We start from the raw sequence: 11,787 nt of genomic DNA on the forward strand, positions 1-11,787 counted from the left end.
TGGACTTTCTGAAATGATTCTTGATTGGTGCAGAACCCCTCACTATTCAAGGTATGATTTTATATGATTCACTTTTCCTTTTTCTGCATTGGTTTCAGTGTTGTTTATACATTTCATAATGTCCAGGTCACTAGTTTGATCAGTTTAGATGGGGATTACTTCAACAAACCAGTAGTTTTGAATTCCAATTATAGTGAACTACAGAGCTTACATGTAAAGTCGTAGGGAAGCCATATTTAAATTTCAAACCATTCAGGCTTAAACATGTATATAAATCTATTTTTTATCAGACAATATTGTCCAAAAGGTTTGAAAAGTTCTATTTAAAAAAAAAAAATCCTGTCTTAAAATCTGTGGGGGTTTTTTTCGTTATCTTATGCAGGTCAGTTAGTTATACGTCAGCTTGTACACCTTAATTCGGCTAATCATATGTCAAATTTTTTCGGTCATAGCATCTTGATTCATATGTCGCAGCTAATATACGCAACGGTTGAAATAAGAAATAAGAATCATTTACTTTCCCATTGAGTTATGTCCCAGTGTTCACGGGGATGGACGTCTGTGTCTTCAGCAGGTGTAGAGCTAACAGAACTGGCAGCGTTGCGAGGCAAGGGCTCAAACATACGGCTGTAAGCCTTCTACACCAAACCAAGCTTCTGCCGCCCTTGCGTCCTCTTCCACAACATCTTCGTCCCCGCTTTCCTCCTCTAAATAAAAAATGTATGACTGAGGAGACTCATCCACGACCTCCTACACAAAACACACATTAATGAGAAACATACAGGATCTTTTGTATTTGTGTTGTACTGTATTGACACCAGAAGTGGTAAAAGGAAAAATTGCAACAGTCGTCCACATTGAGCAGAGACCCCAGGCAGGCTACAGAGAGAAATTAAATAACCAACAGTGGGTATAATATTTTAATGTAACAATATAATGTAGCTAATATTTATTTCCAAAGTCTACATATCAAGATAAAATTGTCTGTTAATGGATTTATAAGTAGCACTAATCACAATGTTAAACTATTTTAGTATCAGTAGGATGTGTTTTGTAAGCAAAAGATGTTAGGTCTTTGATATATATATATATATATATATATATATATATATATATATATATATATATATATATTTTTTTTTTTTTTTTGTTCTGGTTGTGTTTTGAAAAAAACATTGATCCTGTAAAAACAGGGCATTTTTAGTTATTGTGTTTCCCACACTTATGTTCCTTTAATTCAAAACTCTGGAACAAACACAGTAAATATAATGTAGCAGCATCCTCTGGTGTCTCTGCTTAAACATCCGTCCTTCTGCTTTTCTCAAACCTGTTGCCAGTTTCCATTCTGTCTTTGACAAATGAATGATGCCAGAGATCCTCCCATTAGCCTTGTAGATCACGTCCTTGTCTCTCACAATGTGGCAAAAACCGAAGTTGAGACCTAATGTCCAACCGGCTGACCAGGGCTCATCACTCACTAATCCAAAAGAATCAGCAGCGTGATGGATGTGCATCATGCTGGCGTCTGCAACCAGAAGCTCAGTTCTGCTTTAACTCTACACTAGTGATTCACCACTGCTCCTTGTGTGTCTGTCTGTCTGGGTGTGTGTGTCTGGTGACTGACGATCTGCAGGGTCCTACATGTGTCTTCAACCCATCACTCAGTATGATGGAGTCAAACCAGCGTCCTTTCGTTTCAGTATTGCTTCATTCCTGGGCAATGGTCTCATCAGCCAACATTTCCAACATGTTACCGACCTTTTCTGTTTGCAGCAACAACAAAAAAAAATTACAACACAGAAATGACAAATAGTTTCTGGACGGCCAGAACAAACACCTGATTAATTTACTTGGATTGGGATATTTTCATATAAATAATACAGAGTTAGGGCTGCAGTAATAGAAATTATTTTTAGAAATGGAAAGAAAAATTGACCTTTTGAAATTCTATCCCCAGCCTTGTTCTCAGATTCTTTCAATCTTTTCCCTATGTAATTATTAGTCTCTTTAGAGGAATATACAACACATAAAATGTTGATGGAAAACATACTGCAGTTCATACAATGCTGTTTGCATGGTTTTGTTAAGTCGCCAAAATATTTTTCATCAAAAGCAACAAACATTTAAATGGTAGAAAAAATACAGTTTATTCAACGTTCAAAACCATTTTGAAAAATTGTAATTAGATATTGTTAAGCTTAATACATTAGGGGGAAACAATGCTACTTTATTGGCATTATTTTTCAGAATTGCAGCTTTAAGCTTCTCTAAATCTCCAATTTTCAACAGAAAAGTATCCGTCCACCTATCTGTATGTGGAGGATTTCATTGGTCACTGCTGTCCCTGCCAGGGCTGTTCGGTGCTTTAAGATCTTGCCACGTTTCTCTTAGGGATGAAGTTCACACCTCAAGTGAAATATTGTCCTGTCCTTTCGGGATGCTTTCACTTAACCTCCAAGTGGTCTAGCCTTTTCCTTGAAAACACTTTACGAGCCGCACTTATCCTTCCATTCACAAATACCTACATCCATACCCAGTGTGCTCATAAATAGATGCACTTGGAACTTATGTAATAATGGTTGTTCTTAAGTGGACAAAGCCTCAGGCTCTTCCTCTTGATGTGTCTAATGGGACTGCTGATTGGCAGCCAGCATCATCCTTTTAAACAGACATGACTCTTACTTGTGCCACACAACCATCACAGGACCCAACTGGGACCGCTTGACGAGATCATAAAGTGACTGAATGTTGATCAAGGCTAGAGATTTTGGCAGGTCTGAGGGTCAGGTCGGGGTCAAGGTTAAGTTCACAGGTAAAGCATGTTTTCATCATCTCTTATTTACGGTATTGATGTTCTTTATGGCTTTAGGAACATACAGCTGCTCTGGAAAAGTACATATGAAATCTGGTATTCAATTATTCATCAAGGATGCTGTCTCCTTGCATTTTGCTCAACATTAGGGAAAAATACTTGATGATTGTGCTTTTGATATTTTGATACTATTTTTCAAAAGACTATAGATTCAAATTTTACAAAATAATAATAGTAGGTAACATTTTAGGCCGATTACACCTAAGCTCAATGAAGTGGACATACTTATATTTTTTAAAGGTTACTTACTCTAAAGACACTGCAGTTTATTACGGTAAATACTTTTTTTCTGTCATGGTTTAAAGCTGTGCACACAGCCATTACTCCCACTGTTGTTGATACTTTGTTCAACCCACTTTTACCTATAGAAATGTTCTTACTCTTCTGTTTGATTTCATGCAGTTGGAGTACACATAAAGACTAAACAGTCATTCATCTTTTTAAAATATTTCTAGATCAAGCTGGACAGGTTCATTTCAGAAAAACACCTAAAAACTAACCAGGCCTTCTGCTTGGGCTAGGAAACTTAGTTAAACCTAACCCTTCCTTCCATACATAACATCAATACTTAACTCTAATTATTGTTTTAGATTGTTCTAAATATTTTTTTTTTACAATTTTTGCCAAATGTAGACTTTCTAACTGTGCAGTGAAATGTTATCCAGTGTTTGATATCTAACATATTAATAACATTACCGTACATAGGTTATTTTTTTAGAAAACACCTGACAAAAATAGGCAATATCACAACTTAATGTATTTTGAGCATGAAAATGTTTATTCAAATGTGTATTTAATGAGACCAACCCTGACTTTTTTTGTTTCCCAAAAGTTGAGCATTTTGTCCTGTTTCTGAATCCAAAATATTGCCAGGAAAGGACTTTGAGTGTGTGGAGCCTTTTTGAATAAATAACTGAATGAACAACTTCATCTTTTCTTTTGAAGGTTCAGTAAAAAAAAAAAAAATAAAATAAAGAAAAACATGAATGTGGTTTAGTTTTACTGATTCTGGGTTCAATGAAAACTGAAACACAACACTAAAACAAGCTTCCTATTTCTTATAGTTTGGGTTTGTCTGCCTTTGTGGCATAAATTTAAGAACCGACAAATAGTTTTTTTAAAGACTAAATACACATTCCTTAAAGTGCTGTTTAAACATTGTTTGCAAAATCTGAATCTGTTGTAGTGGTTTGGATGGCTAATTACACTCAGTTTAAGAACCCCAGATCCAGCTTGAGTTAAGAGTTTTCAAGACATCAAACAGATAACATGGTCCAATGGCCATGGGTAAATTTTTAAAAATCAGATTGCAATGTGGAAAATCACAGATGAACCATGTCAGTTTAACTTAAATTAAATGTAAAATCACTGCATTTCTTAAGCAAATTTGAATACTTTTGGTTATCTCTCCCTCGACTTATGACAGAACTTATGAGATCCAATATTTACACAAATGTATACAGTATGTAACTGAAGTTAAGAGATTAACCAATAATTAGTAATAAAGTGCTCTTATTAAATGGGAATGTTTAACCTTGTTGATTTGTTTTCTTGTTGGGATTTTCAGTTTTATGAGGGTCAATGCACTTAGTAAAAATCAGTTCCTTAAAAAAAACATACCAAAAAAAAGCTCTCCGAGCTTTTCACATCTGCTTAAAATCTGGCTAAAACTTCTTTCCAGTATTTACCGTCATATTTTCATGCTAATAACCTCCTGGTCATACTAAAAACATGTAAATACAGTAATGCAACTGAAAAATTAACTAAAGATGCATCCAGATTGTATTTTCCTTCTATCTTGCACAGTTTCTTGCTGTTTAGTTCGTGCAACAGCCCTTTAAGTGGAGGACTTTTCCTGCCCTCCTCTCCCTCGTCTGCCTGAGGTTTTCCAGGTCAGCTGGTGTCGTTTACAGCTGATGGTTTCACTGTGATGATGGACGATTAGCCCTCCCACACACCCACATACAGACACACACTTAGTGTCTCCCCCACCCTCTTCTCTGTTTTTAAACACGCCCCTGTGAGATGACATTACATCACTACCACCATGACTGGTATCATCTGCTCACAGCAAACGCCAGGGGTCTTCTATTTCTGTGGGTGGCCTCGTCTACCTGTCGGTGTGTGCTAACTTATGTCCTCTGCATACATGGTTTTGAAACCCTCAGGTATTTCTCTCAAATCCTGAAGTGGAGTTGCTGGATAGAGACAAATGTTTGGTTCAACTGTCATTTTTAACTAACTTGCAGTCATGTTAATTTAGCAATGAAGCCAAAAGCAGCTGAACCATCTGTCAGTCATCTAATTTACACTTATGCTGGTTGCCTCAATCCACTTATATGTCTTTTTGTCTACTTGAATGAATATTCTCTGTGAGACCTCTATTTTTGGAAATACTATGTCCCTTTGAGCCTAATTTTATGATTCGAAAAATCCGGTCCTTTGAAATTGCAGTTGCTCACAAAGTTGTGACTTTGTCAACTGAGTATTTAACGTAATATATTGAAGGAAGAGTGGCATGTAGAGAAATAGATTGAGTAAAAGCAATGAGAAATCTCATATAGTTGTTATAGTTGGTCAAAGGCCATGGTGGTGACATGGCAAACATATAAAAGATGGCTTGGTCATGTAAAAGCAATATTGAAGATCATAGCCTATAAAAAAAAGCAAAGTGTGATGCAATGTGGTACTGTACATTGCCCTAGAGACAGCATCCTACTAATGAAACACGGTTGTGGCAGCATTATGCTGTAGGATGGTATTTTTTCACCAGGGGTAGGGAAGCTATTCAGATGAGATGGCCGGCAAGATAACAATTCTTCGCATATAGCCAGATGTGTAAAAAGAAGAGGGATAGCTGTTATTTCTCTAAAACTATTTATACAGGGTATTGACCAAATACAGCTAAATACATTCTTAAATGTGTAAGGCGAGTTTAGTACCTATGCAAGTATATAACCCATGTGTTAAAAAAAAACAGCAATGGCTCACACATTTAATACAGCATGAGCCAGCTAGGCTTTTCAAGGAATGAAGTTCTCTGTTGGTGCGGTCTGGCTTTAAACTCTCCTGACACCTTCAGATAGTCTGTCGGAAAGCATCACTGAATGTCAAACATGCAGAGAACATGTTATCATCTGTGTGCTGGCTCACACTGAGTTATTAAATCGTGGTAACTCCCTTGTTAAATCTGATGTAAGCATGACACGGCTGTCTTCTGTGAGAGCGTGGAGCTGTGGGAGTCAGAAGATGAGCCCCAGGGGAGGGGCGCATGGAATGGCAGCGGGAACAGACGCTGTCAATAATAAGATTTATTATCCATCGCCTTGTCCCAGGAAGGGGGTACAGAGAGAACGCTGTTTGCTGGTATCAGCCGTCAGGTACAGGAGAAGGCACTTCTTGAAGATTCATAAGAGGATGGAGGATTGAATGTTGAGAGTTTTGACCTGTCAGCCGCCTCAGTCAGAGGGCTGAAAGATCGCAAGGCAGAACTTTTTTCAAAGCCGAGGCCAAAACGTTTGAATTAGATTCAGTCATCTTTGGGAACTACATAGTTCATCACATTTAGATCCATTTATGTGATGCTCTGTTTTTTATTTTATTTAATTTTTTTTTTTTATTTGGTGACAAAGAAACACTTGACTATCTTTTTAAAGACATTTGACTTGATTTTAAGCTGGTTTTATGGAAGAGGATCAGACCTGTAATCATGGGGGTTCATGTAGGTTTTTGCAGATTGTGATGGTTTTATTTGTGTTGCATTAGAATGTTGCCTCCTAGGTTAATAAAGGTTTTAATCCTTCAGAAATTGCATTGGTAGAAGAAAACATGGAAACTGCTAATATAGCATTTTGTGTTTGTTAGTGACAACATATTTATCGATCTAAAAAAACAAATTAAGTCCCTAGGGAAACCATGTTCCCCTTACTTGGACTGTGGCAGAAAACCTCCTGTAGAGGGATTAGTTGGATAACATTTAGAAACTGCCGTTTTTTTTAGACTGCATGGCAGACTGGTTGCAGACAGAGCAATGAGTGCATGGTGAGGCAGCAAGAGTAGATTATCTGGGGATTCTCCACGGTGCATCAGGGGAGATAGATGGATGGCGTGCAAGCTGCATGCGTCTTCCCAGAGCCAAGTGCCACTTGCAAGGCAATCCACTGTCAAAGGTCTATTAAGGGAAGATTGAGACCCTAGGTGTATATGTGTGTGTGTGAGTTTGTGTTCACATGCTCATTGGTCATGGTCCTTCAGTGGAAGATTGAGACCCCAGTGCCCCCAGAGCCACTCAACCAACACAACCTGCAGTGGTTTACAATCAGCGCAGCACTGTCCATCCATCCATGTTCGCATTCAAACACACACATACAGGCACACACACCAGTTTGTATTTCTATCCATATTAAGACTTTACATTGACTCATATTTGTTTTACTTACTGTATTTATGCCTAACGATTTCATTACCCCTAACCCTAACTATAAGCAGCATATTTCAAACCCTAAGCTTAACCTAAAGTTAATTCACACCATACCTCTAAACTGACACCATGACATTAAAAATGGGCTTCCACCGCATTAGGACTAGCCTTTGGTTCCCACAAACCAGTAAACTCAAATCTTGCAATATGTATTGAGGACCATGTTTTGACTAGGGATGTCTAGATATATTAATATCACAATCAGTCTGATCTCAGCTAAAAAATAAATACTGGCTCTATCACCCTGCATCTCAAATCTCTCATAGTAGCACCTTACAAAAGTATTCAGCCCACTTAAAGTGTTTGCCTTTCGCCACATAAACATAAAGATATTAAAATGTTATCTATTGTGAAGAATCAACAAGTGGGACACAATCATGAAGTGTAACGGAATATATTAGACATTTTAAATAAAAAAACAGAAGAATGGGGCGTACAACTTGAATCAGCCCCTTTTCTTTCAGTGCAGCAAACTCTCGCCAGAAGTTCAGAATCCCCCTGTTTGTAATCAGATCTCAGTATAATGCACCAGCTCTGTGATAGTCTAAGCGGTATGTTTAAAGCACGTAGAGTATCGTGAAGAAAAAGGAACACACCAGGCAGGTTCAAGATACTGTTGTAGAGAAGTTTAAAGCCAGATTTTGATACCAAAAGATTTCCCAAGCTTTACACATCCCAAGGAGCACTATGGAAGCAATAATATTGAAATGAAGACCACTGCAAATCTACAAAGACCTGGTTGCCTGCCTAAACTTTCAACTCAAACAAGGAGAAGACTGATCAAAGATGCACTTAAAAGGCCAATGATCACTATAGATGAACTACAGAGATCTACAGCTGAGTCGGGAGATTCTTTCCATAGGACAACAATCAGTCATATACTGCACAAATCTGGCCTTTATGGAAGAAAGCCATTTCTTAAAGATATCCATAAAAAAATCCTATTTTAAGTTTGCCACGAGTCACATGGGAGACACAGCAGACATGTGGAAGAAGGGCCTCTGGTCAGACAAAAGCAAAATCTACAATCCAAAAAGCAACACATCTCATCACCCTAAACACACCATCCCTACTGTCAAATATGGTGGTGGTGGCAGCATCATGGTTTGGGCCTGTTTTTATTCGGCAGAGACAGGGAAGATGGTTAAAATATCCAATAAATTTCATCCCACTTCATGTTTGTGTCCCACGTGTTGTTGATTCTACACAAAGAATTACAATTTTATATCTTTATGTCTGAAACTTAAAATGTGGAAAAAGGTCAAAAAGTTCAAGGGGGCCAAATAATTTCGCAAGGCACTGTAGACCATACCTAGACGTTACCCTAAACTCAGTTCACACATTAGTTCTAAACATAACTGTTAGCAAAATAGGAATTGAAGACCAGAAAAACGTCTTTTTTTGGTGCATACGGTCCTCAATTTGATAGAGAAATTGTAAAAATGGTCCTTACTCCAAAACAGCCAAAACAGGAGCAGACAGATGCACACACACATAAAGTCACACACACATATAACATACTGTAGGACAAACACTACATCCAGATGCTATTAAGGAGCAGCCATGGTAAAGCAGCTATGTGTCCACACTGTAAACAGGGCAACCATCATTATGTCTTCAGGGAGGTTTTAGAGACAGATTGAAGTGCAGGTTAAGAAAGTTAAGGGTGGGCATGTACTGTGTTGCAAGGTGGGAATCATGGCAATACCTTTGACAAGCCCTATTTGTCATCTGGCTTTACATCCAAAGCGAACCCATTGTTGTAGAGATGGATTGTGGGAGAAAAAGGGACCCAAAGCCTGGCAACTAATCCAGTACAAACCAGCAGCACTGCCCTCTTTTCCTTCACTGTGCTTGTCTTTGAGGAACAAACACATTACCTTTAACTCTTACAATTACAATGAAGTTTACGACACAGCTCCTATGGAGTCTTTAAACTCCGCCACAGTATGGCATTTTATTTGATTATATTCCACATTTTAATAAAAAACATCTGAAATCTTAAAGTAGAAAAATATTTAGCTTTAAAATGTTTTGAATGGGTTTAAAATATAAACAATCTGAATTAAGTAAGTTTTTGATTTTATCATCTTTGGTCAAATTTGCTCAATCCAAACGTATCTATTTCTGTTATTGTGTTTATGTCAGAGAATCTGCTCGCTCTATAACTGAACTCTTATTGAAAATTTCAAAGCTTTTTTTTCTGCTTGAAGAAAAAAAAATCTGATTAGCCAAAATTGTTATTTTCTATATTTGGCCTAAAAGAAACCTTCACACTGGCAACTGAATGCTTCGGTAAGGCTGTCAGCTTTTTTCTCACCTTTTGACTGTCAATCCAAGATCACTCTTTATTTAATACTGGTGGTTATTTTAGTGCTGCCTGAATCACAAAGGTGTGATTATGGTATATTAACACATTTATTTAAAGCTTTTATATGTGCTTGTGTTGGAGACGGTTAAAGCTTCTGACTGTTGTTTGTTCAAAGCTAAACGTTGACCTAAGATGGATTATCTGGCAGATGAAACTAGTGCCTGTTTACCACAGCTCTATACTTCATGCTTTGTTATTGGGCAATAATTAAGATTGTGTTGTTTATGAACAACTTGTGCAAAAGTGAATACAAAGTGGGCTTGTCATCAGGTGCAAAAACTCATCTGTTATCCCTCTTTTATCACTCAGAAAATACTGCGGGCTTTGCTTATTAGAAGAACCAATGTTTTCTCTAACTGCTGCTCAGAATGAGTAAAGGCAAGCAGGAGAAGTACATAAACAGGGTTTGAAAGTAGAAATTTTACCTTTTTATTGGCGTTTATTATTGCATTTTGGAAAGCCAGTCTCCATGTATGAAAGCAAGATACTTTATACCAAGAACAGAACCTCTGTAATAATTAAACACACTCAAATCTGTCAAATGTTAGCCTTTGGATCTTGTCTAATCTCAGAATTACAAGCAAGTCAAGAAGCAGGTCTGTCTGGGAGGTTGGGGATCAAAGTTTAGAAGATGAATAACTTAAAGAATTTTAAAGTAGTTGAAGTTAAAATAGCTATTTTAAATTTTCAAATTTCAATTACTGCATTATTAAGCCTTCTGTCGAGTTTTAGTGCTACAATTGGGGCTACAGGTGATTGTAACTCATACAGGATGTTTTAATATATAAATTCTTTAGTTTTACTTTACTTTAGCCTGATTCAATCTAAGTTGTTAAAATGTTTAGAAAAAATTAACTCGATCATGTTTGACAAAGTCCAGCATGTTCTGACTAAACAGTTTATAGAACTTGTGGGTTGCTGCAGTGTTATGTGTCATAAACCAGAAGCAACCAAATGCAAAGAAAGGTGTCAGTAACTAAAAAGAACAAAAACAATTGCTTTCTTTTACCAGCTTTACAGTTTGGACTCCAGTAGACTCACTGCTTCTGGGAAGTCTTCTCTGTTGGTAAACTGATGTACACAGGACCTCAGATTATCCACAATGCAAATTCATTTTTTTGTCTCAGTGTGTCATCCAGGCCAGGCTTTCATAAAACAACATGATGGATATGCATACAAATAAATAAATAAAAACACATGGGGCCCCTCTTTTTCCCCGATTCCAATCGCTCTAGTCCTCTGCTTCTCCACTGATGGATTTGTAAAATGATATAACAAATGAGACTTAAAGTGAGAAGGAAGGAGGGAGGCAGGGCAGGAGGGATGAAGGCACAGCACAGAAAGACAGAGCAAATGATTTATTAGACTCATAAAAATTCTGCCTCTGTTATTCCCTTTCATTTTTATATGTGAAGCTTATTAAAGAGCACACCTGCCAGAGTCTTCAAATCTGTGTGTATATGTATGTGTGTATGTGTGTGTGTTTGAAATGATGGGAATGTGCATTTGTTGATGTGCTGACTGGATACATTTTACTGCGGCCTCTGTTTTTGTGTGTGGTCAGACTCATCCATTCCTTATTACTGCTGTCCACAGATACTGTCTCTACATCCCATCTAAGCCCCGCCTCCAAGCGAGTGTTCAGGACACGCTACAAGATAGTGACCCGTCCGGGTACCAGTGGTGTGCAGACTCCGCAGCACAACCCAGCGCTCACCTGGCGAGCAAGGAAGATTCAGTCAGCAAGGTAATCTATGAGAACATTGTTGTTATATTTGAGGCGTCTGCAGCAGGGGCAGGACATTTATAGTAACCAAGAGTAGAAAATGGCTATTTAGGTATGCTCCACCCACAATGGGTGGATCTTCTCCTGAATCTCATTACAGCCACAATTCTCTATAATTACTGTGACTTGTCAGGTGTCAAAGTAATTATAGAGAGTTTTTTGAAGCTGTGCTCAGAAGACCAGAATGTATATTTCCCCCTGTATCTAAATAAAAACAGTTTGAATTGCTCTTAAAAAAACCAAAAAAACCGAAATTCACCACATTAAACAAGGATATC

General features: G+C 37.6%; 1 protein-coding gene across 1 annotated transcript in view; it reads left to right on the forward strand.

Moving 5' to 3' along the window:
• Window positions 1-11,470, forward strand: part of LOC107093313 (zinc finger CCCH domain-containing protein 3-like) — a gene marked incomplete at its 3' end in the record, with an annotated part of 38,284 nt that extends 26,814 nt beyond the window's left edge. Inside the window, exon 4 of the mRNA XM_015388302.1 lies at window positions 11,320-11,470. Coding sequence (XP_015243788.1) covers window positions 11,320-11,470 — 151 coding nt within the window. The remainder of the gene's footprint in view (window positions 1-11,319) is intronic.
• Window positions 11,471-11,787: the final 317 nt, after the last annotated feature.

The sequence above is a fragment of the Cyprinodon variegatus genome, unplaced genomic scaffold (assembly GCF_000732505.1).
Source record: "Cyprinodon variegatus isolate N-32 unplaced genomic scaffold, C_variegatus-1.0 Scaffold419, whole genome shotgun sequence".
NCBI lineage: Eukaryota > Metazoa > Chordata > Actinopteri > Cyprinodontiformes > Cyprinodontidae > Cyprinodon > Cyprinodon variegatus.